General features: G+C 39.7%; 1 protein-coding gene across 1 annotated transcript; it reads right to left on the bottom strand.

Moving 5' to 3' along the window:
• Positions 1-4,950: 4,950 nt before the first annotated feature.
• LOC107220231 (knirps-related protein-like) lies at positions 4,951-22,132 on the bottom strand. Its single transcript, XM_015658734.2, has 3 exons — positions 21,637-22,132; positions 13,992-14,069; positions 4,951-8,056 (listed from the first exon to the last, which is right to left on the bottom strand). Exons 2-3 carry the CDS (start codon positions 14,067-14,069, stop codon positions 6,869-6,871), a joined length of 1,266 nt encoding a protein of 421 aa, XP_015514220.2. The 5' UTR covers positions 21,637-22,132; the 3' UTR covers positions 4,951-6,868.
• Between the last annotated feature and the right edge of the window lie 846 nt (positions 22,133-22,978).

Genomic DNA, 22,978 nt, shown 5'->3' with positions numbered 1-22,978 from the left:
TAATTGTAGCGTTGTCGATACGATATTCATTTTTTTTTTTTTTGTTCCAAAACTTGTCTTGATTCATGTTTCTAGAATGTAAAATTCATTACACGCGGAATAAATTCGGTAAGACTTATTTTCTGTTTATTGTTTTCTCAAGCGCAGATGAGTTAAGAGTAATTTGTATGGGGTGATCTGGTAAAAGAACTGGGGCCCCCTATGTGGAACTGCGACGTTTTAGGGTCCATAAATTCGTTTAATTGATAAATAATAGCCGTGCTGCGGCGGCCGTATCTCCTGAGGATCGGCGTTCAAAACGTAGTGTTCGTGTCGTGGCCCCGCGACTGAGGAGACACTTTGGCCCTACAAGAACCGGCATAAATTTAAAACTCGTTGCCCCTGCACGCTGTTGCTGCCTTTTCCAGGGTCAACTTGGATCCCCTGCAACGGGACAGGAAACAAAATTTGGAACAATTTTGTGTTCAGTTATCACATGGCGAATTGCAGTAAAATATGATATCTTTCGAGTATACGATGTACACATCAACTCTTTTTGAGTTACATTTTAGCCGTCTTTTTTACACGTATGGTCAAAACGTTGAGGTTTCGCAAACTCATCTACATTATTGTCGAATTTTGATAATGGTCAAAAGCTATTCACGATTATTCATGGTTTATCCAAATTGAACGATGTCTACCATATATATCGGAACTCAATCAGGAGGCGACTTGTATTAAGTTTCGTTCCCCCAATATTAAAATCGAACGGGTGTACGTGTTGTTCAAAAAAATGAATACTAAAAAAATGGCTACGCTATGAATACAAACAGGTCTGCCTATTGGTATTCAACATTGTATGACTTGGCCTTGTTAACCAATTTGGTATTAAAAACAGTGATCAGTTAATCGTTATAGGTAATTAATCTGAATCGCGATGACCAGGAAACTTTGCGCAGATTGTAATGCTCCTATTTAATTTCGTGATTTTACTTTACACTCTGCGGTATTGGATTCCATTGAAAATTACTCTTGCTTCATAATTAAATACGATTGTCTAGAGGTAAGATGATTCTTTCAATAAGTGGTAGTCTTCGATATTATAAATCCGAATTCTAACATGTAATGATACTTGATTCAAATTAATTACAAGTTATCAATTCTTTGTCAAGATGAATTTGATTTTTCGTAATGGTGTGAATTCAGTACATGTTTCGCAAATGACGAATACATCTGTAATTCGGGGGTTATATTTACTGCAAATGTTGGTTATACAATCGGTGTGCGAAGAATTAAGACTCGAGCTTAAACGTATGCGGATGTAAGATAATTTACAACTAAGAATAGTTTAAATCGAAGCTCACTCCGAAGAGCGCAACATTCTTGCAGGACTATGGAAACTCAAACAGAAAAAAACATAAGTGAATGAAATAACAATAAATATATACTATAGAATAATAAACCCACTTATAATTCGTATAATCTCACGCAACGACACGATAATTATTCAGTAGTAACAGCATTCGTCCCTATAAGAGAAACGTGTTTAATAAAGCAAGGTGAACGATAAGTTGAAACCACTCTAACCTCCTGAACCCCGGTCACATAAACCATGGATTTATATGTAAGGCTACGGGATGTATACCCGACCTGAACTACACGCGCTGCGCGATCCTTACATGCGAGAATATCGTGACGATGCGTTGGCTGGGTGCAAGGTGAATAAGCCAGACCAGCTCTTTCTGCTCATTGCTCGCAAGTGATTTTGAATTTTTATTGTCTATGACCGTGGGTGCGCATATACCGGGTTGTTTCGTGGAAATATCTCATAGACAGGTTAACACGGGGTGAATCCGCCTGTCTGTATGCAATTCAGGGTACATTCTTACCGATTGTCATTTGTTTCAAGGTCCACAATTGGTGAGATTGCGAAGAGTCGGCCAATCGTCATTCAACGAGACAAATGACGATCGATAAAATGTACCGTCGGTTGCCGAATTGCAGGCGGTTGTCGTTGATGTGTAACCTGAGTTGCTTAACTTCAGGCGGATAAATCCTACTATGAACTGCTCACGCGACATTCCGTAAACGAAATAACCCGATATACTGTATACCTAATAACAACGGAAGATTGAGGCTATAAAGACAAGCTACCCGCGTATAGTTTTGTACAAATATATGTATATACTTACGTGGAGGCATACATATAAATATGTATACCAGCTAATCACTTACTCGTATCTCTCATAGATCGGGAAAAAATTGTATTTAAGTAAGAAAAAACTGAAAGTCAAATAAACGAAAGAAGAAACAGTAAAAATGAAACGAAATGATACAGAATAAAAAGAAACAAATTCGTATATCTGTTCCGTGGGAACAGTAAAAACGGGGTAGATAGGTAGGTAGGTGTATGGTTTCTTACCGATTATATTATGTGTATACCTGCAGCAGCGCTGTCTTGTAGTTTTTAATTAATTGGCCCGAAGACGGTTGAAGTTTTAATTAAATTTTCGGTGAAGTGCGGCGCTACTTAACGTTCTGTTGACACGGATGACTCTCGATCCGAGTTAGGGCTCCGCTACGTCTTTTTTGGCTGCATGCCGGCGGATCGGCCTTCTCTAATCGACTGGGCCTAAAACGAGCTTATTAATCATCGCCCGGATGACCAGCCTGCAGAGACCGTACAGCATCGAGTGTACTATGCTCGTACACAAGTTAGGTCGCCTTCACTGGAGAGCGAAATTAGTTTTTTACGAATATAATGCCGCGGTTTGGATATGGATCGACGATCGCTTTATGAACCCGAAGTCTTCTCTTAATTACCCTCCAATTAACGTGAATTATTTTCATTATTACTGCCGCGTCTGCTGCTCTTGCCATACTGTTACTGCTCATATTGTAGTATCCTTTGATTTCTATTAATTTTGACCAAAAGTAATTAACCGCATGCATCGCAATCAATCAGGTGTGTGTTATAGGTTATTGCGGTTGAATTGGTTGTCGGAAAAAATCATCCATATCGCTCTACTTCTCATAATTACACGGTTAATTAACTGTCTATAATGCGCATTTACGCTGAATATCGAATATTATATACCTGTGAGGAAAATGTTACGATTAACGCCAAATTTTAACCAGATGATGAGTTGGCTACCTCTGTTTCACCTTACGTAAAAAACTGGAATGATAAAAGATGATTAAAACCGTTGCAGACAAAGCTTTTGTAATTACTTTGCACACGATTGTTTCAGGTTATATACACAGAATCAATTCATCATTATAGTTTTATGGGTTGTAATAATGTGGAAAGAATATATTCTTTTTTTCGTCCAAGATATAAGTCTACAGTTTATATCAATTGATTTTTACTCAATACCTTTTGCCCCTTGATAATAGTAGAACACATCTTTTAAAACGATCAGCTGATCCTTTTCTCGACGCCATACTGTTTGTTGTCAGCTGAAAGATGATATAATGGTTTGCCCAATCGTTGTTTTCGCGTTTTGTTTTCTTTCTTGCGTAAAATTGATCAAGAGATGTTTAGATCAGTCCCAACGATGAAAAATTTCAAAATGACAAACGTAAGATTCAATAAAAGAGGAGGTCCTTGACACGTAGGTGAGTCGTTACTTCACATATGGAACAGATTTTTATAACCCATATGTCAACGTCGTATAATATTCTCACAAGTTTTGAAATATGTAATAAACCGATGACCACGCTGATATACCTGCAAGCTGCGAAAGTCGGGAATGGTTGTAAAAAAAAATTGAGAAAGCAAAAAAATAAGAAGAATGTATACCTTTGCCATTATTCGTGCGCGGATGCTAAACTGCATCATTTGAGCTCACGTGTGTGCGGATATGCGGATTTGTACACATATTATATTCATGCGTGCATATATTGGTGTGCTAAGAATTTCTACTTTATGCTTGTCGACCGTTGAATATTCATGTAGTGCTATTATGAGTTAGTGCCACCATCTATGCAAAGGTTTATTATATTGCCTATTTATGCGCTTAACCTTTTTCTTCGCTCAACGAACCTCCGCGTGCACGCAATCTTCACCATCAGCACCATCGCAGCAACATCGACGCACGCATTTTCTTCGCAGTTTTAACCGTATCCTTTCCTTTATCATCAACCTTCCGCGAATCGACGTTTGAAAGAAAAAAAATGCGAAGAACAACTGGAGTAAAGAGGAAACTTTAAAAATCCTATCACCTCTAAAATCGAGATTTTTCAAATTGTTTTACGTGACCCAGATCAAATACACATATCTGTATTTGATCCTTGACACTGGCACAAAATATCTTCAAATTTATTCTATTGCCAAATAATCGTTCATTTTATATTTGCGGTGAGACAATATTTGTAATTAAATATTGGAACACGTGTATATCGGTGAGAAAATTAACGTCACTGTAAAGTTCCCAGGCTTCATGAGTTAGTTTCGAAAGACGAGAAGACTTTAGTTTATTTTTTTTTAATTCAATTAAATTTATTTACAACTTTTGTTTTATCGGGTGCACGAAGGAGCTGACCGCTTAATTGGTGAATACGATATTCAACGGATAGGTCAATTTCCAAATACGACTCTTATGTACTTACCCACGCTGTTATAACGGCCTATGGTAACCCATTTCGACTCATTACCAGCGACATTTTGATGCGGAAAAAAAACAAGCTGCACCGATAATTTTCGATCCTAAAAAAGTGGTCGTAATTACTTGACGTTCGTCAGTCAATAAATAAAGAGAAATAGAGATAGGGGGATAAAATATGAGTACGAAAAAAAGCAGCAGTCAAATAAGCAAAGACGAAATGTTGCGTGTGATTTTGTCATTATTTTTTTTTGCAGAATCAAACAGCTGTAACGGATTGAATTGGTTAGTTGAATAACTCTGTGTATGCGTGCGTTTTTTCTTTTTAGAATACAAAATTTATGGTTCAAAATACACTGCGTTTCAATTATTGTTTATATTATATTTTATATTTTTTGTTAACAAACTCTATGATCTTAACTATTTACAGTACTACTGGCTTCGGTCCCATATCGCAGTAATAATACACATTTATATATTTACACTATGTATAATATTATAGTAGGTATACGCCATGCTTTTATTTTATTGGTGCTTGAGACTTTTGACAGTAAAGATATAAAAAAGATAAATAGACGAGAGGGGAGATGAAGTGGGAAACGGTAAAAAAAAAAAAAAAAAAAAAAAAATCAAGGTTTACTAATATCGATAAACGTAGTAAACTGTAAGGATTTGATATTGATATATATGTATATACATATGTATATGAAACGCTACAACGGTTTGCGAAATTGGTTCCACTGTGGTCAACATGATTGCGCATTTCCAATTTCAAATTAGCCGACAACAGATCCATCCGTATAGTTAGAGATCTAATCGTTGAGAATACTGGCCTATTATTTGATCAGCTGTGTCGATCAGCGTTCGTGGCAATTAATTTAAAAAATCCGAGAATCCGCAGGTAGATGGATTTATAATGAAAAATAAAAAAAAGATCCGTGTACATATTTATAAACGTACAGGTAATTGGGGAACGGTTTAGTATACATGCTATGTACAACTTAGAGAGCTGCACCGAAAATATGGTATATGCGCTTCGTGATAAGTAGACATATATATTTACAATTAATATATATAAATACTAAACGCTATAAATTAACAATAAAAACTCTCGCCTATACATGTATACGTGTATATAGGTATACGTATATGTGAATATATAGCGCACCTATTCATACATAGAAATGGTAACGATCATTTTTCGTGGTTATGTTGATATTTATAGATATACATTCATGGTTTTATGTGTATATAATTCGTGTTATATAGATCTGAGTCTGCGTATAATTATACCACTTGTATGTACCTAGACGGCTAGCATGCAAATGTCATGGGGTAAATATTCTCTTTTCAGTGTTTACTTCGGCACTCTACACACACACACATATATATATATAAATACATATATATGTATATACGATATTATCACCCGATCGTATCGCAATGATAATTAATTTATTTTTATCCTATTGCAGCGGTAATTATTATATTACGTGGGTTGCATATCTCTCTTCCTCTATTTCTCACTCTATAATAGGCGAATTCACTTGCGGTTGACTTCAGAGCGAGTCGCGGGAAACCTTGGGAATAGATTTTTTAACTCGCCGATGTATATTCTTGCTAAAAGCGAAACTATGTTCGGCAAGTTGTCTTATATACTTTACACATACATCCATATGTATATATAATATACATGCACACAAGCTCCGGGTATAACATACATATGTATATATATATATATATACACACTACGGGAAGATAACGCGGTAGGATAATTATTGTCCGATTCAATTTAATTGATTGCTATAAGAGTTTCACCAGCTGCGAACGGCACGTTGCGTTCCTTCCTAGTTCGCAGCACCGTGTCACTGTAATATAATGTGCGAAGAAAGAGTTCAGGAAGAACGACGACATCGTCGCTGGTACCTAATGCAAGGGGCTGCCGACGTTCACTCGGAAATATATCGAGAACATCGCAACTTCTCTGTTTAAAGTCGTGGAAAACGTGGTTTCACATTGAGCCTGAATTTGCGAGATATTGAATTTATTCCGAGGAACGATCCTTCTTCAAATCAGCTAGTATTTCGACGAAACAGTTGGACGTGAAGAGCTTCTCAAGACTTTTCAAAGTGTCTTTTCAAAGGCGGAAATGTTTACGCGTGATGTCAAACTGATCGCGTTCTCCAATTGTTCTTAATAAATTGATTGATTATCGTGACAACCAGAGGTCCGAAAAGCCGTTTTTCTTTTATCGGCAGACCATAAACCGACTCACCTCATTCCTCCTACGCCTTTGCGCAAGTGAGGTCAATGGGAGCCGGTCTTCTCTTGGGAGGTGAGCAATCAGCCTCGCTGACATCGTCCACGTCGCCGTTTTTCTCAGACTCGTTGTGCGAGCTTTGCGAGCTTTCGGGTCGTTCCCCGTCGACAGTGGACAAATTCTTCATCGAAAGATCCATGGGGTTGTCCTGAGGCGGGGGAGTGGCGCTGGTCCGACGAAGTCTCGGACTGCTGAGCGGTGAGGCAGTCTCGTTGTCGGAGTTGGTTTTGCTTGACGTTGGTGATTGCGGCGGTGGCGTCGTCCTCTGGCTCTTGAGCACCGCCTCCAGGTAAAAACGTTTCGAATAAGTCTCGACGGTGTTGCCGACGGGTGAAGCGGCGCTAACGCTGTTGTGGTTCTGGGCGTACCGACTGTTGTTGTTGTTGTTGTTTCCAGTAAGCTCGAGCTTTTCCTGAGGAGCGTCGCCGTGTACTCCAAGGAGCGTCGAGTGCTGGAGCACCCCGGGACAGTGACCCGGAAGCAGGGGGTAAGGGGTTCCTTGGGGGGTCCCGTAGAGGTGGTAAGGTGGGAAGAGGGAAAGGCCGTGGGGCGGCAGGAAGCCCGGGGGTATCAGTGGCATACCGCCCAGAGGAAAGCCCAAGGGAAGTCCCAGCATCTCCTTGCTGAAGGCCGAGAGATCGGTACCGTGGTGGGAGTGCAAGGGTCGGAATCCTGGGTGGCTAAGGGCCCGTCTTTCCGAGACTTCGACCGAGCTGTCGCTGTTGTGGGATTCGGGAGAGCTGATGCTCGGCGACGTCGAGTTTTTGTAATCGTCCAGACCCAGCATCAGCATTTCCTCTTTTCGTTGGGACATGTTCCCGCTCATGGAGGGACTCCTTTGGCTCTGGGACTGCTGCTGCTGATGGTGATGTTGTTGTTGCTGGTGCTGTTGGTGCTGCTGGTGTTGTTGGTGCTGGTGTTGCTGCTGTTGCTGCTGCTGCTGCTGCTGCTGCTCCTGGAGTAGGCAGTGGATCTTGAACCAGTTCGATCGGCGACCGTAACGCGAACCTGACTTCGACATTCCCACCAGAAGACACTTCCGCAGACGACATGCTTTGCACGCTGTTCTGTTCTTCTTGTTTATCACGCATTCGCCGCCGTTCTTACACTCCGATATGCTGCTCAGATTGTTGTACGACCTCCCGAAGAAAGACTGAAACAGATAATCGAAACTGAAACTACGATGTCACGTTAAGAGTGAGAGTTAGGACTTAATTGTTAATCAGGTTACATCAACGCTGAGCGTAAAGAACAAATTCACAATCACTTCGAAGGTGTCAAGTTTCTCAAAAATGCGTTTCAGAAAACCCAAGAATTCTGGTATCATACTTTTTTTTTACAAAGATACATCGTTATTCGTTAACGTTATCGAGTTTTAACTTCATGCGTTGCCAAAATTTTATCGCAGCATACTTTTCATATACGTTTTTGAATATTGAGGCCAAAACTTTTCATCGAGATCAGATAATGTCATATTTTGGTGAGTCGATTGAATTCATGGTTAAGAATTTGAAAATTTTCTAGGTTAGGACTGCACTCTGCTCTCCAATCCCGAGTATTACAAGTACTTGTATAAATTTTGAACCTTCGTATTCGATATCGCGACTTTCACGTTTATAGAATACTTGCCGCTGCGGTATCATGCGCGTAGTTTTACTCTCTAAATAAAGACACACGGGAGAAGTCGAGGTGTCCGTCTTATGGTACGTAGAAGAATCGACACATTTTACCGGTTGCTCTTTACCTGTGCAGAGCGTTAAACGTTGTCCGTACCTATATTTGCGCGTTTTACAATATAATTACCGAACATAAGTAACGTTCGGATTTTATGCATGTTGTACATCCAACTAAGATGTAGAGAGTTATGCATAATCCAGGGAGTCGGAAGCTCCACTTTAATGGATGAATGAAACAATGAAAGTGAGATTACAGTGCAGAAGACGAAGCAGGACGCGACGTTGTAACACTCTGCAAAGTTTCTGGGTTACGTTAGGTGGTTGTACGATCTCATCATCATCATCATCATCATCATCATCATCGTCATCACCATAACAATCATATTGTACGTGACTGTTGACTGTGTACGTCCGATGGTCTGAGGTGCACTTTGTACTCCCATTTTGCGAGTGTATTAATTAAACCGTGTTAATTAGAGTGTCTCGACAAAGCTGAAGGTCGCGACTAGTCTGGCCGTGTGAATTCGCGTGTCTGTTCGTTAATCTGTCCGACCAATCCAGTGCTGAACTGGTACGAAAGTGTAGGTACACGTATGCGTAGACTATCGCATGCTCAACTTTCTCGCAACTCTTTGAACACACATGTTTCCAAGTTTGCCGGCCGCGCGTGTTTTCAAAGAATGGAGAAAATTTCAGGGCGGATGATTTGCAATAAGCGTTATGTAGGTGCACGAAATTCATCCGGCACAACGATCTGCGGTGAACGCGCGGAATTTCGCCATAAATTCTTTTCTGGAACAAGTTTTCGGCCACGCGTCGCAGAGTGAGTGTAATTAAACACGACCGGAAACGGTCGATTTTTCGCCAGGCCGAAAAAGTCGACGCGATTTTCAGCGCCCTCCCGTACACGAAGTATCAACCGAATACCGAGCAGCGTTTTTCGCAACTTGCGTGAATCATTTCGAGCCTCGACATCAGGCACTCGACGATGGAAATTATGCCTGCCTACTTGAAATTTTCAACAAATGTGATATAGATTCTTATCTGCGAAATCGCGCATCCGTAAAGATTCCTACGTCTGTACAAGATATCGCGCTGCTGTGAACGAACAGCAATTACCAAAAAAATACGATATTTCCTCTCATTCAATTCACCTCTGCCGCTACGGTTCCTATCGTTTTCTACATCTCTTACCAAATCCTGGCTTCTTAAAGAGTATCAAAATTGCGCAATCTCTGCCTGCAGAACGTATCAGCACAACGAACAACACCATCTCACTAAATTCCAAAACGTTTGGCCTCATTACCTTCGAGGTTGTTCTATAAAAGATTGCTAATTGTTATTCTTTTTTTATTTTCTTCTATTCTTTCTTCATTGCTGTATCGTAAGATTTATCGATCAAAAAATCTAGATACGTACGATGATAACACGAATAAGATTCTTGTCAATTTTCTGTATCACGAGTTGCCGTTTTTCTGTTCGATATTCTATCAAAATTTATGATCTAATAATGTTCTTGAGTACAGAATAATCTGGTTAAACAAATTCTGCGATAGATCGGGTAATAAATTAACGATGAATATTGAATCGTTCATTTACAAATTCTTTATCTCGATATAACACGTCTCCGATGCCATTATCGCCGTAATGAACTTTGCGAAAATCATCTCAAAATTTACAGAATTCGAAATTGAATTCAGAAAAAAATTTCCAGCGTCCCGTCGTCGTGGTTGACAAAAAATTGATACAACGTTGATAGTCAATAACGCACGTAACCGCGGAAAAGAACTGTCGATTTTTTTCTTCTAACACACTTGAATTTTAAGAGATGTAAATTTTTTAACGTCTAACAAGAGACGAATTTCATAAACTTGACGATTTCCTTGAGATACCGTGCTTCTGAGAAATTCTACTAGTTCATAGAAACCCGGTGTGTCGGCTAAAAAAGACGGGGAAAAAAAAATATCAGATTTAAAAAACGTTTAAGCGGTTCGACATTTTTCCTCGACGATTCAGCGACCGAATAATTATCGTACGGATTTGAGACCGAGCTTTCGGTAATATTCGGCACGTGGCTGCACGAAAGCGAATGTTGCAGAAGAACAATTCGTTGTATAACGCCGCATCGGCTGGCGGGATCGCAAAATGATTCGTTCGCGGTTCCATTATCCTGAAATCGAGAGCTTCCTCTGTCTTGGCCCAGTGTTCTCGATGCTCGAGTCGGCGAAACAGGCAACGTCGACGCTATTGTTACAAGCGTTGCCTCTCGATGGTGGGCAAGGCATAAGTGGCACGTAATGTCGAGCATCGGTCCGTGCAGGAACGCAATGGAACTGCGATATGAACTCGGCATGTTAGTCTGTACTTAGCGAGTGACACAACCGAGAAAATCCTAGCGTTACGCGTCCTCCCATCCTCTCTTCAATTTTCTGTTGCAGATCTAGTTGCGCAATTTTTCCACCCAGACGCGGTGCGCAATCACCGGAATTAAACGACATTCAGGTTACAGAGACGCTGATTTAATTCCAATTTTAAACCGACTTTAAATCTATATTCTTTGTACGTAATATCAGGATTAATTACACCGGTTTTAAGTTGAACAATTGCCCCACCTTTTACACATTTTAAATTGTAATATTTCAATTGAACATCTCTCATGAATCGTTTCGCAAATTACGATATTCTATCAATTTCAAAGTCCTTCTCAAATTTTACTACATGACAATTGTGTTTCATTAAGATCGTAAAGTTATTGGAACGATAAGTATAGGTAAGGTTGAATTTCGATTCTTCAATTTTTCGAACAAGGAAAATCGGTGAAATTTCCGCGATTCTTCCACGTGATTGAAAAAAAAAGTCATTTTCAACTATCGTTCACAGTGGGGTAATTTTGAAAAAAAAAATTAACAAAGCTTGACGGGGTTGCCTGAACGATTTATGCCGATCCAACAAAGGCGGGCAAAAGGCGGTCGAAACGCCGCTTTTTTCTTCCCTCTATTGCTGTTGATGTTTTGCCAATTCGCGTTTCACCGATTCGCCCGCAGACTGAGTAAACTTTCTCGGTTTAGTCAGGTCAAACGTCTGTGCAGAACTCAGGCATGCTTGTCAATATTTGCGCCAATTTAAAATTCTCCGTGTTGCAATGCTCCAGCAGCAGCAGCATCTCCGAGAAGCTTTCGCGACAATGATAATAATTCGTCGCTTTGCATTGTCGATTGCTCGCTTTGCTTTCAAAATTCTCCTGCGATCTTACAGATTCGCTATTTCATTTTGCACAAATAATATGTCACTTGTGTTTTCTCAAAACCGGTGTGTAATTATTTACCACGGTTTCTTTTCGGTTCAGAAGTCCAGCCGAAACGTCGCAAGACACAAATTATTTCGAATGAAAAACGTCTGTCGTGACCAAAATTGAAGAAAATTTTATACATTATGATCATGAATTCTGAATTTGCTGATTCAATGATACGTTTTTTTATTTTTTATCCTGAATGCATAAGTAACAACAGGAATCATTGAAAATAATAAAAGACAAAAAAGTCGTCAGAATAACTGAAGCAAAACATTACATATCCAAAAACGTCGAATTTTTTATTTTCTCAAGTAAACAGGTTTTTATAAGAAAGTGTTTATTATTTCCCGATGATCGCATCTAATTCGATTTTTCAAACGTGTATTGTTATTTTCACCATCAGACATGATTCTGAACATTCCTGCCGTATTAAATTGCTTAGATTATTCAGAAGCGTGCTTCATCCCCTAAATTCTGACCAGGTGAAGATCGAAACAATACGTCTTCACTGATATCAATGAAACTTTGAAAAATAATTTGCAAGCACTGGTTTAGCAGAAATCTTTTGTTTCAAAACGGCAGTCGCACTTCAAGTTTCGAAGAATTGATTATTCTCAAAATTTCCAACAAATCTTGAAGTAATTTTTCGCACAACCATCTATTATCGAGTCTCATTTTTGATTTTTTATTTAAGAACTTAAAAAATCCGACAAACATCTTTGTAAAATCTTCGTTACGAGTTAATAAATCGACGGCAAGTCAAGATTGTCTGTGAAAAAAATTGTTCTACAATAATGTTCCAGCCGTCAGGCCTGTTACAAGAGGTGACAAATGGACGTCCTATTTCTTGCCGTTCTATTATTCTTCCCTCGAGTTGATTCGCCGATTGCGAACCGGTGAAGAAAAAAGAAAATCGGCACCTCGTCCGCGGGATAGAATAGTTCGTAGTCGTTTGGCGTGTTAGTAAAGCGAGTAACCTCAGAGGTGGGAGGGTGACATGCTAGAGCGGGCCTGAAAACGAAAATAACGAAACGAAACGAAACGAAACGAAACAATACCGTGGCGAGTGACGTAACCGTTAACTAGGGCGGAAACAATTGTGGCGGACAAGTGCGAAGCGCCGGAAACCGCCTTTCAAACGGTTGAAACTCACTGGAGCTTAGACGAGCCGACTGAATTATACACGCGTATATCGTACGTTACAACGGTAATGGGAACACTTGTAGTTTCGACCTGAGAACCACGGGGGTTTTCGATTGAAGATGAGGACCACGAAAAAAGCCTGCAATTGTCATTTTTATTTATTTTTTTAACCCCTTGCCGCACAGCGACTCACATATACGAGACATGCACCTTTTTTGAATCGGTTATTCAACATTTAAATTCAATTTTTGAGATGTGACTGTCGTTGTTTTTCGCGTGATTCAATTTCCAGATATCGATGTTGATGTTTTAAGAGAGATCGTGATGAATTTGCGAATGCAGTTAGCGCTATAAATAAACAAGGTGCCGGAAATGCTTCTTTTTATGGAATAAATGTTATCGTGGGAAGGTTATATGAGGAATAAAAAAGTTGAACTCGGTGATCTTGGATTTTTCGGGTCGCTAAAAACGAATCTGACGTCGAGATTCGAAACAGCGGATCCAATATGGCGGATTGAAAATATGAAAACTGATCCGATTCGCTTGAAACTTGTCATTCGGGGGTTTTCGGGATCAATGGAAACGAATTTAACGTAAAAATTACAAGATTCAATATGCGGAATGTACTTAGATCTGCCGTTTTGAATTTTGAAAATTTCTCACTATTGACCCCATTTTTGAAATCAGCGGCCTGGAGAACTCACATACACCAAGTTTCAAGGAACTTGGCTGCAAGGAAAAATGCATGCTTCAAACAGTTGATATTTTTTCTTTCTTCAGCAAACATTAGTTTTGGCACGTACATGATTTTCAAAAAATTGTTGTTATTATTATTATTATTATTTTCAAAATAGCAGCAACAGCCCTTTTTTCAATCCTCCTCCTCAATTACAGCGCGCAAAGAAAGAAACAAATGCTTGACTGGTAAGAACGAATAAACCCGAATTGGAAAATGAGAAGCCGACAATCAAACTCACTTTGCATCCCTCACAGGTGAAGGCGCCGAAATGAAAACCGGCTGCTGGTTCGCCGCACACTTTGCACTGCTGGTTCATCTGGAAAAAATGAAAAGAACGGATATTGGCATTAGTTTTTTCGACAAATTATTATCTGCGGCGATTTGTATTATACAGTGTGAATTCCTAACGACCGCACGTTCCGTCATCTGCTGAAGTTCAACGCGCATGCGCCACAAGCCAGGAGCGGCTGTTCGTCAGGGCAACCAACTGTCTCTAATATCCAAAATTTTGACAGTTTTCGGTATTGAGCATAACTGCCAGGGACAAGTGTCAAAAATTTTGAGGTTAAGTTTATGACGGTTGGTTGCCCTGTGAAAAAGCCGTTGTTGGATTGTGGCGCATGCGCGTTGAAAATTTTAAAAGACAACGGAACGTGCAGTCGTTAGGAATTCGCTCTAACTGTATCGTTCATATGTACAAATAACGCGTAAGCATGATTCAACGGTACCCTTGTACACGGATAATTAATGCGGATATGGTCGAAAACTGGGAGATTCGCCTCGTTATTACAGCGATGTCCGCGTGTGTCAGTTTCGTCGAGTGTAGGTTATTATTACACGAAAAAATTACGCAATCGATCGCGAATCTCGTTCTCGGATGACGTCACTCCGCATCTTTTCAGCTAACGCGATCCAAGGTTGATGATATCGTAGGTATAACCTACGCCGATGTACAAGTGCATCCGATCGTGCAGACATAATATAGCTCACAGACGCAAAAATTATACAGCGTAATATCGTCCATCCGCGATTACGATCTTATGCTCGGACTCGCTAACTAGCCATTATTTTTTTTTTCTTCCTCTTTCCCGCTTTCTTTTTTTTTTTTTTTTTTTTTTGTTTGTCATCTTTTTATTACCGTGCAGCAACTTCTCACCTAGCATTTTTTCCACCTCGAAACGATCAACGACGACAGCCGTAGGTGCGGATCACTGAAAAATTTCAGATGGATTGATCGAGAGGAACCGATCGTGGGTGAATAAAAGGGCTGACCAATTACGGAATAAAATCGACCAGGTTCTTTGTCTTTACTCGTTCCGTTGCGTTTAGACGATTGTAGAATCGCCCGTGGTCTGATTTTGCAGCTATTAGATGTTGAGGTTGTTTTCTATACCGCAGAATTGCAGATTTGTGACAATAATGTGCAGCAATCGTTTAGGATACGCCAATTTAACCGAATTTTACACAGACCGCGCTATTTTTATACGTACACAAGTCACTCAATTTAAAATGCAACGTGTTAATTAAATTAAGGTGTATTCGTTGTTTTGTCAGCGATTGTTTCTTCTTCTTCTTTTTTTTTTTTTTCTTATTATTTTTACCTTATCGTGACTCCTTCGATTCTGTCAGCTTTTGCGTGTCTGTATTGTATATAAACATTATACACACAATGGTCTCATGACTTCTGCAGAAGTTACTCGATCCGTGAACCGCCTCAATTTAGCCACAACCTAAATTGCCACATCGACCGCGTTGTCGGTTTTTCACCGATGTTTTTTTTATCGCCGATTGTTATTTTTATTTTACTTTTTTTATTCAGAGCTTCGGTTTTTCCCCTTATTTACCTTCAGTTCAAGTCGAAATTGCTCAGCGAGTGTGACAATTGCGAAAAGTTGTAAAGTGAAATTTAATCCGATCGATCAATCTATCTATCTATCGATCGATCGATCGATCGATCGAATCGCTAATGCGGCAGTTTCAGCGGTTTGCTGTAGCCGCGATGGATAATCGATGCGGTCACACGGTCCTCGCTTTTGTATATCATTACGCGCGTTCTTTTATTTGGTTTAATTCATTTTCCCGGTTATTTATTATATTGTGCTCAAACTTTTTTCCCTTAGATATTTACTCTTCTTCCGCGGGCGAGATTCTCTAAACGTTCGACTTTCTCGTATAGATTAAATCACGAGCCGCCGATTCTACTTTGTGGCTAAGTGATATCCGTGCGGCTTTACCGGAAATCTTAGCGCGTGCGGTTTTTGGCGATCGGTACGGAATCGACCGCAGCGTGACGGCGATATCTGCATATCTGTTATTATTATATACCTGTTACAACGATGATCGAGTTGCAAAAACCAAAATATGGCGAGAACGCGAGAAGGAAAGCAAGAACTAAACTTGGGGAAAGATTGATCGCTGATGCGTTGTACGCATTTTCTAATACGATAAAAAAGCTGAAAGCGATTTCGTCATTTAGATTTAGGACCGTTGGATAAGGTTTTTTTTCTCTAATAAAACTTTTCTTCACACCGATCACTTTCAGAATCATATCGGTTGATAAGAACTTCATACAAAATCAGTTCCGAATTTGGAAAATACGCGTTTTATAAACGACGGTATTGTAGCTTTTCTTTCAGCTATCAAAAAGAACTGTTTTCTTGAAATTGAACGGTATGAAAGAAAAAATTTCTTCATTGAGTTAAATTTCGTGAACGAATGTTATCAATTTTTCTTGATCTTACGAAACTTGATATGATTACGTCTACACCAAAAACCTGACAAGATATCATCTTGTATTTTCAAACAGTGACATTCTGTTGAGTCTGTTTTTATGTTTTTTTTATTGTTTTTTTTTTTTTGACAAATATTAAAAATTGAATTGTGACAATATTCTCAGTACATGTATAAACACTCTGAAAATCGAACAAAAACTTGCAATTTACCGTCACCGTGAACGAATATCTTGTACCAACATTTTCATACTACGTCGTAATTGGGTAAAAATTCTATTTCAACACAGTTTTCAAAAATGACGAATTTTTCATTTGCCTTTATTCGAAATATTGAACCCCGAAGAATACCGAGCTTCGCGGTTTAATTCCAATGGCGTTGACTCTTGTCCAAAGACTTTTGACTCCAACTCGCAGTTGAGGATGGGGTCAAAAGTGTGTAAAACTAAAATCAGACCTGATTTTCGTGAAAAGCGCAAGATGTACGGGGGAAAGTTTCGACGGAAAAACGTAAGCCCTGCATCGGTTTGTTTCAGGATGCAAAATCCCACGTAGACAAGTGTCACAACTTACCAGCCACCGAGTATTTCGAAAGAGGAGAACTGGTATAATTATTGACTTGCACTGCCGCTAATGAATCCCCTCGAAATAATTTCCGAGTATGTCGGCATGCTCGCGGCTCGTATATATGTAGAAACATACAACTGTTGACAGAATTTCGCTTCTTTCATAACGTCCGACCGTTAATACGAGTCACCTGGTGTGCGTCTGGAGACATGTACGCACATTTATACCCACGTATCGTATAGACTCGGTGAATAATTGTTTTCGTGGTAACGGCGATCAGCCTTCCCTAATACGCACGCGCGTCCTATCCGTGAATATAAGTATAAATTAGAAAAGTTAACAAATCGAAGAGGCCCCCCCCACCGACATGTGGAACCCAACGGAGTGTAGGTCAGGAGGCGAAACCTCCGAGTCGACTCGGTCTGCGTTTGTGTACTCGGTGCAAGAGCTGCCTCGAGCTGTCCAATGGGTTAATCAAACACCGAGACGGATATGCCTTTTCCATTAGACCGAATTTACTTTTTCGTTTAGCGACAGTCCGTCATCTATGAAAGTCGGTTCCAGTACGGGTATATGTGGAACACCACTCTACTTGTTCTTTTTATCGTTACACTGCATTGACATTTTTATTCTCATTATTGTACATTTTTCTCTTGCCGGAAATCAGTGAAAAGTATCCTGTATGGTGTTTATTTATTTTTGTATACCTATATCGCGAAGCCCGCGATTACATCCCAGTTTTTTTTTTTTTTTTTTTTTTTTTTCACTAATATTTCAGTCTGAAATTGGGGTGAAGCTTAATTATTTCGTAAACTTGTCGTTAATGTTTCTGCCATTTTGATTACCCATTTCTTTTGAATATTTTTTTTTAAACGATACGTATACATTAGTTTGTATTTATTGATGTTTCATTAATCTTGCGTTGACAGTTACAAGTATATAATTCGCGATATTTTTCAGATACTACTGATTTATCATCCTGATATACTTCGGACATACTTTTCGTTTCATAACGACTGTATATTATTTCGAAAACGTTTCGAAAGTAATCAAAATTTCTTATTATTACTTATTGGAAGCGTTTCTTCCATCTTACCGGAACGTTTTAAGATCTACGTAAAAATTTTGAAAGCTCGAATTATGTAATTAATGTATTTCGAAAACATTTCAAAACTATAGGAGATATCACGTTGCGTTTGAGATATTTATAAAAATGTTCAACTGGTGCATTCGCAATTAATGTATAAAAAATTGAAATAAAAAATTAGTGTTTCTACTTATTGTCAGAAAACTGTATTGTTGCTGTATAAATATTTTATTCAAATCATTTTTATTCATGCAATTGTTTTAGTTTTACTGCCCAGTCACCCGTGTTACATTTTCTTACTGCTGTTGCAACGTGCAGTGGTGCAATAATAAAGAGGTAGCCAGCGATGCCATGAGGTATTATTTAAACTAAAAAGTCACAGTGAACTTGACGAACGGGTTCGTAAACTATAACGTCCTGTTAAAGATATTTTACTCAAATCGTAGAGCATTTGCGAAAAGTCGATAGCACGTTTCATTTTCGCGATCAATTCATCCGGAATGATTTCTAATAAACAATTATTTTTTTAGCATGCTGTGACGAAGAGTCAATTTTGCAACAGAAAATGCCGGTGAGTTTGACATGCAGAGTTCAAAAGTATCTCATGGTTCGGGATCCATTTTTTTAACATTGTTTAAGTTAGAATCATTAAATTCTCTCCGTAAGCCAAAGACAATCTATTATTATAGACAAAGCATGCGAGCCTTAGTGCTTGGCGTTGATAAATAATTGTTTTTTTTCGATCCGATCGCGAGTCAGGGTTCACCATACGAATCATTCGTAATACTTGACCGAGACGGAACGAAATTTTCCTCAGTGTTTTAATTTCAATCCCAGCCAATCAAACCGCGATTTCAAATAATCGCTGAATGGAGAGGCGCATTTGCTGCAGTAACCAGCAGCAGCAGCGGTCGAGTAGCAAGAACGATCACATTTCGAGCGCGCGCGCGTTATAATTCTCACGGCTTTGCGCAGGATCTCGCAACTTACGACAAGGCCTTTTGCGGCACGATCTGTGATCTTGATTATCGGATATCTGGAGAGCAGAGTATACAGGCACTGGGAAATTATAACCTGCAGCAATAATTTCCTCTATTCATTCAATATCGTACCTGCGGTAATAATTCCGTCCGACACCGCGACGCTGAGCTTTTGCGCCGCGCACAGAGCTTCGTTGAAACTGCGCACCGCAAAATCCTTCGTCACGTTATAGCGCAGCTGGTATCTAATCGCGTCGGTAATGCGCAAACGAATCGCAGCTGGGACTTCGATCGTATCCCCTTAATTTTTCTCGCCGATTCAACGATTCCGAAACCGATTTTACCTCCACGATCACTTTCTTCGCCAGCTCTATTCTCCGAGTAGAAAAACCACACTTGAAAATCGAATGTGATCGGATAATCTCAAATTTTTATCGGCGAGATCGGTAACAGATTACCGATTTCTTGTAATCCGTATGTACGGATATTGGAATTAAGTGAATGAAAACTCCCAAGTAATTCTTCTCAGCGATTCAACGATTCCACGCAACCGATTCCGCAACCGATTTACCCTCCACCATCACTTCTTTCACCGGCTCTACCGTGCGAAGTGTGAAAACTATACCTACTTTAAAATAGCACGATATTTAATGTTCTCAAATTTTCATTAATAAGATCGACAACCGATCTCTTGTGATCTGCACGTACAGATACTGGAATTAGGAGTTTAAAAACTCGTAAGTAATGTTCTCGGTGATTCGACGAGTCCACTCAACCGATTTCACAACCGATTTTATCGCTACGATGACTTCCTTCGGAATATGAAAACCATGCCATGCATTAAAAATCGAACGATATCTGAATTTTTCGAATTTTTATCGGTGAGATCGGCAACAGAGCGCGGATCGCTTGTGATCTGCATGCCCGCACACTCGGTATCAGGATTTAAGAAAGTTCCGATTACTTCTTTTCGGTGATTCAACGATTCCACGCAACCGATTTTACCTCCACGATCACTTTACTCATCAGCCTTACCGTTGGAACTACGAATTATACTAAAAAACTGAGCATTCGAAGTTGAAAAACTCGTAAAAGCGTACAAAGAAAACCGACTGTAGCGATATTTCAATATTTTCGAGGAGGTGTAAACTGGCGAATGAAAAAGGGAAACACGTAGTGAAGTTTTATTGCGGTAAAAAAAAAGGTTGGCGATCGGGAGCTCCCGGTTTGGCAAGAAAAAAACGATCGGCCGCAACTGCACCGGCTTTGAACTGAACAGTAAAACGCTGGCTAAATCGTGCCATTCGTTTTATAGATAGGCATAGGTTTAATACCCATAACACGGACCCCGGAGGCGCCCGTAAGACTCGAAATAAGTCCCAGGTCATGTTTTTCCTTTTTTTTTTTTTTTTTTTCCAACGGCAGCCGAGCGTTACAAGGGGTGGCAGTAAACGAGCATTATTTTGGACAATTGTAAAAAGTTGTAGTAAAGCGTACCGATGCCGTTTTGGTCTATTATATGGGAGCAGATTAGTCCCGCAAATTCCATCGCCTAATCACTCACAGCGCAATCGAAAACTCGAATGAATTCCAGATTATGGCCGTCAGTTGCGAAATAAAAATGAAAAAATGAGACGATGAAAAATCCTACATCAGTTCAACTGAAATACGTTCAGTTTGAGTCCCGAGTTCGAGTCACAGCGGGAAAATGTAGATTATTAGTCACGGTGTAATTACTTTCTATGAAGAAATCTTTTTGTTTTAAGTGTATAATAACGATCGGCTTCTGCAGTGATTTGGAATAATCAAGGTTCAGGATTGATGAAACTCGTTCTGGTCAATTGGTCATCGAACAAGATTCGTGATAGTTATGTAAAAATTGATGAACCGCGATTTTCCAGCAACTAAATAAGTTTTCGTCAAGATTACAAAATTTATTCATTCAATGAACGAAAATCATTGCGATGCTTCGGAAATGAAACCAAAATCGTGATATCTGACAGATAAAAATCAGCTCACTTTCGACCCAGATAATCCCGAAAAGTCCACCGTTTGTTTTACTGTTTCAAACTTATCAATTAACATTGAAATATGCCTGCATAAAAAAGAGAAATTCTTTTGTTAAAAAACCGCTGTTCCTCGTTTCCGACGAGTTGGATTCGTACAGTAATTTCAGTCAGTCTAACGATCTTATACTTGCAGTCTCACCACAACCGAGTCACTTCACTGAAAATTCTTGATCCGTCCAATTCAATTTCTAATTTGCCAAGTGCTCAGAATGACTAAACTAAAACGAATTTCCGAGCTACTCTGAATCTATTTTCGCATGAGTGATTTTTTTCAAGCGATCGATTTCAAAGTTTGTGATATTGTTTAGCAAAGTAGCGACATCAATTACTTGTCAAAATGGATTAACGCCGACATTTTTATCACACAATTACCTCGATTTTATAGTCTAGAATTTGAAAAAAAAATTGTATTTTATTTCTCGGTGCGTAATATGATCGTTTCATGACTCACCTTTGGCGGATCTCTCGTACAAGTTGAGTCAGTTTCCTCGGATATTTCCCGGAGACAAACCACGTGGAAAAATTTCACGATCCGTAATCCATATTATCACTGTCAGTCATACGATTTGCAAAAGAAGAAGAAAAAAAAAGAAAACTCCGTTTTAAACACAATCTAACGGCGTACAGGAAGAGGCTCAACGTCGGATAGCACTGTGTAGTTTGTTAGAAGCGTTGCCGATGAGCGACGGCTACCGATGAGGAAATCCAAGAACGATGAGCAAATGTGTCCATTAAAATCAGCACCAAGTGTATTCACGACGTTGTCAAAATGACGAACTCGAGTCTTTTAACACCATCGATGTATAGTTACAATATCAGTCTGCACAAAACTCGGCAAAACAACGTGACCGGAGTTAAAATCTCTGCACTGTTATACAACACGTGTTACGGAAAATAAAGAAAAAAAAAAAAAAAGAACTCGCCAAAGTGAAAAAACGAGAAAGAACCAAAAACAGTACGTTGAAATAAATAAATGGATAAAACAATTTGAAAAAAAAAAAAACAACAATAAAATCAAACGTTATCTGTAGTCCAATTTCGCACACAACATCCACAATTATCAGCGTTGATTTTATAATCCCTTGGCCACTGCGCGTGTGTTGTTACCACGATTTTCACAAACGATTTACAATATCGACGAGGACGGACGCTTGGAGATGAAGCATCAATACCAGCGGATGTTCTCCGATCCGACGAGCGGTGGGTGAATGACTTTCCTGATCTTGGTATTGAGGGTGTCCACCTGGACTCTCGGTCCCCAGCTCCGCCCCCACTGCCTGGGTTATCTTCTCAACAAGAGACAGAGCGAGAGAGAGAGAGAGAGAGAGAGAGAGAGAGAGAGAGGAAATTCAAGAAAAAAAAAAAAAATGCACCCAGAAGGAGTAACGAAGAAGAAGGGTAACTGCAGCGGAATGGAAGGGATAAGCGGGGGGTTGAGGGGCGGGTGGGGGGTGGGGGAGGAGGTGGAGGGTTGGGGGGTGGTGGTTTAAAATTGTCCGAAACCAGCTTTACCCGCGATATCACAATTTCCGACGCGTCTCAATCGTCTGTATACGTATATATACATACATATGTACGCGTTCGCGCGTGTGTGTGTATGCTTATATATCACGAAACAATCGCGTCCCCCGATTACCGTCGGAACACGATCGCCTTAATACCGCGTGAAAATCGGACAACACTATGTTCAGTCAGGCTTTACGATTAGACACTATACGAAATACGTTGGTTCGTTCGTCTTGGCTGGTTCTACGCGCGCGGGCATCACCGGAGAAGTGTAGGGCCCCATCCAC

This window comes from Neodiprion lecontei, chromosome 3, assembly GCF_021901455.1.
Source record: "Neodiprion lecontei isolate iyNeoLeco1 chromosome 3, iyNeoLeco1.1, whole genome shotgun sequence".
Lineage (NCBI taxonomy): Eukaryota > Metazoa > Arthropoda > Insecta > Hymenoptera > Diprionidae > Neodiprion > Neodiprion lecontei.
This window is presented reverse-complemented; position numbering and strand designations above follow the sequence as displayed.

Coding starts and splice junctions, on each gene's coding strand:
- LOC107220231 (XM_015658734.2), bottom strand. CDS start 14,069: ATGAACCAGCAGTGCAAAGTGTGCGGCGAACCAGCAGCCGGTTTTCAT. Junction 8,057..13,991: donor TCACCTGTGAGGGATGCAAA/GTGAGTTTGATT, acceptor TATCTGTTTCAG/TCTTTCTTCGGGAGGTCGTA.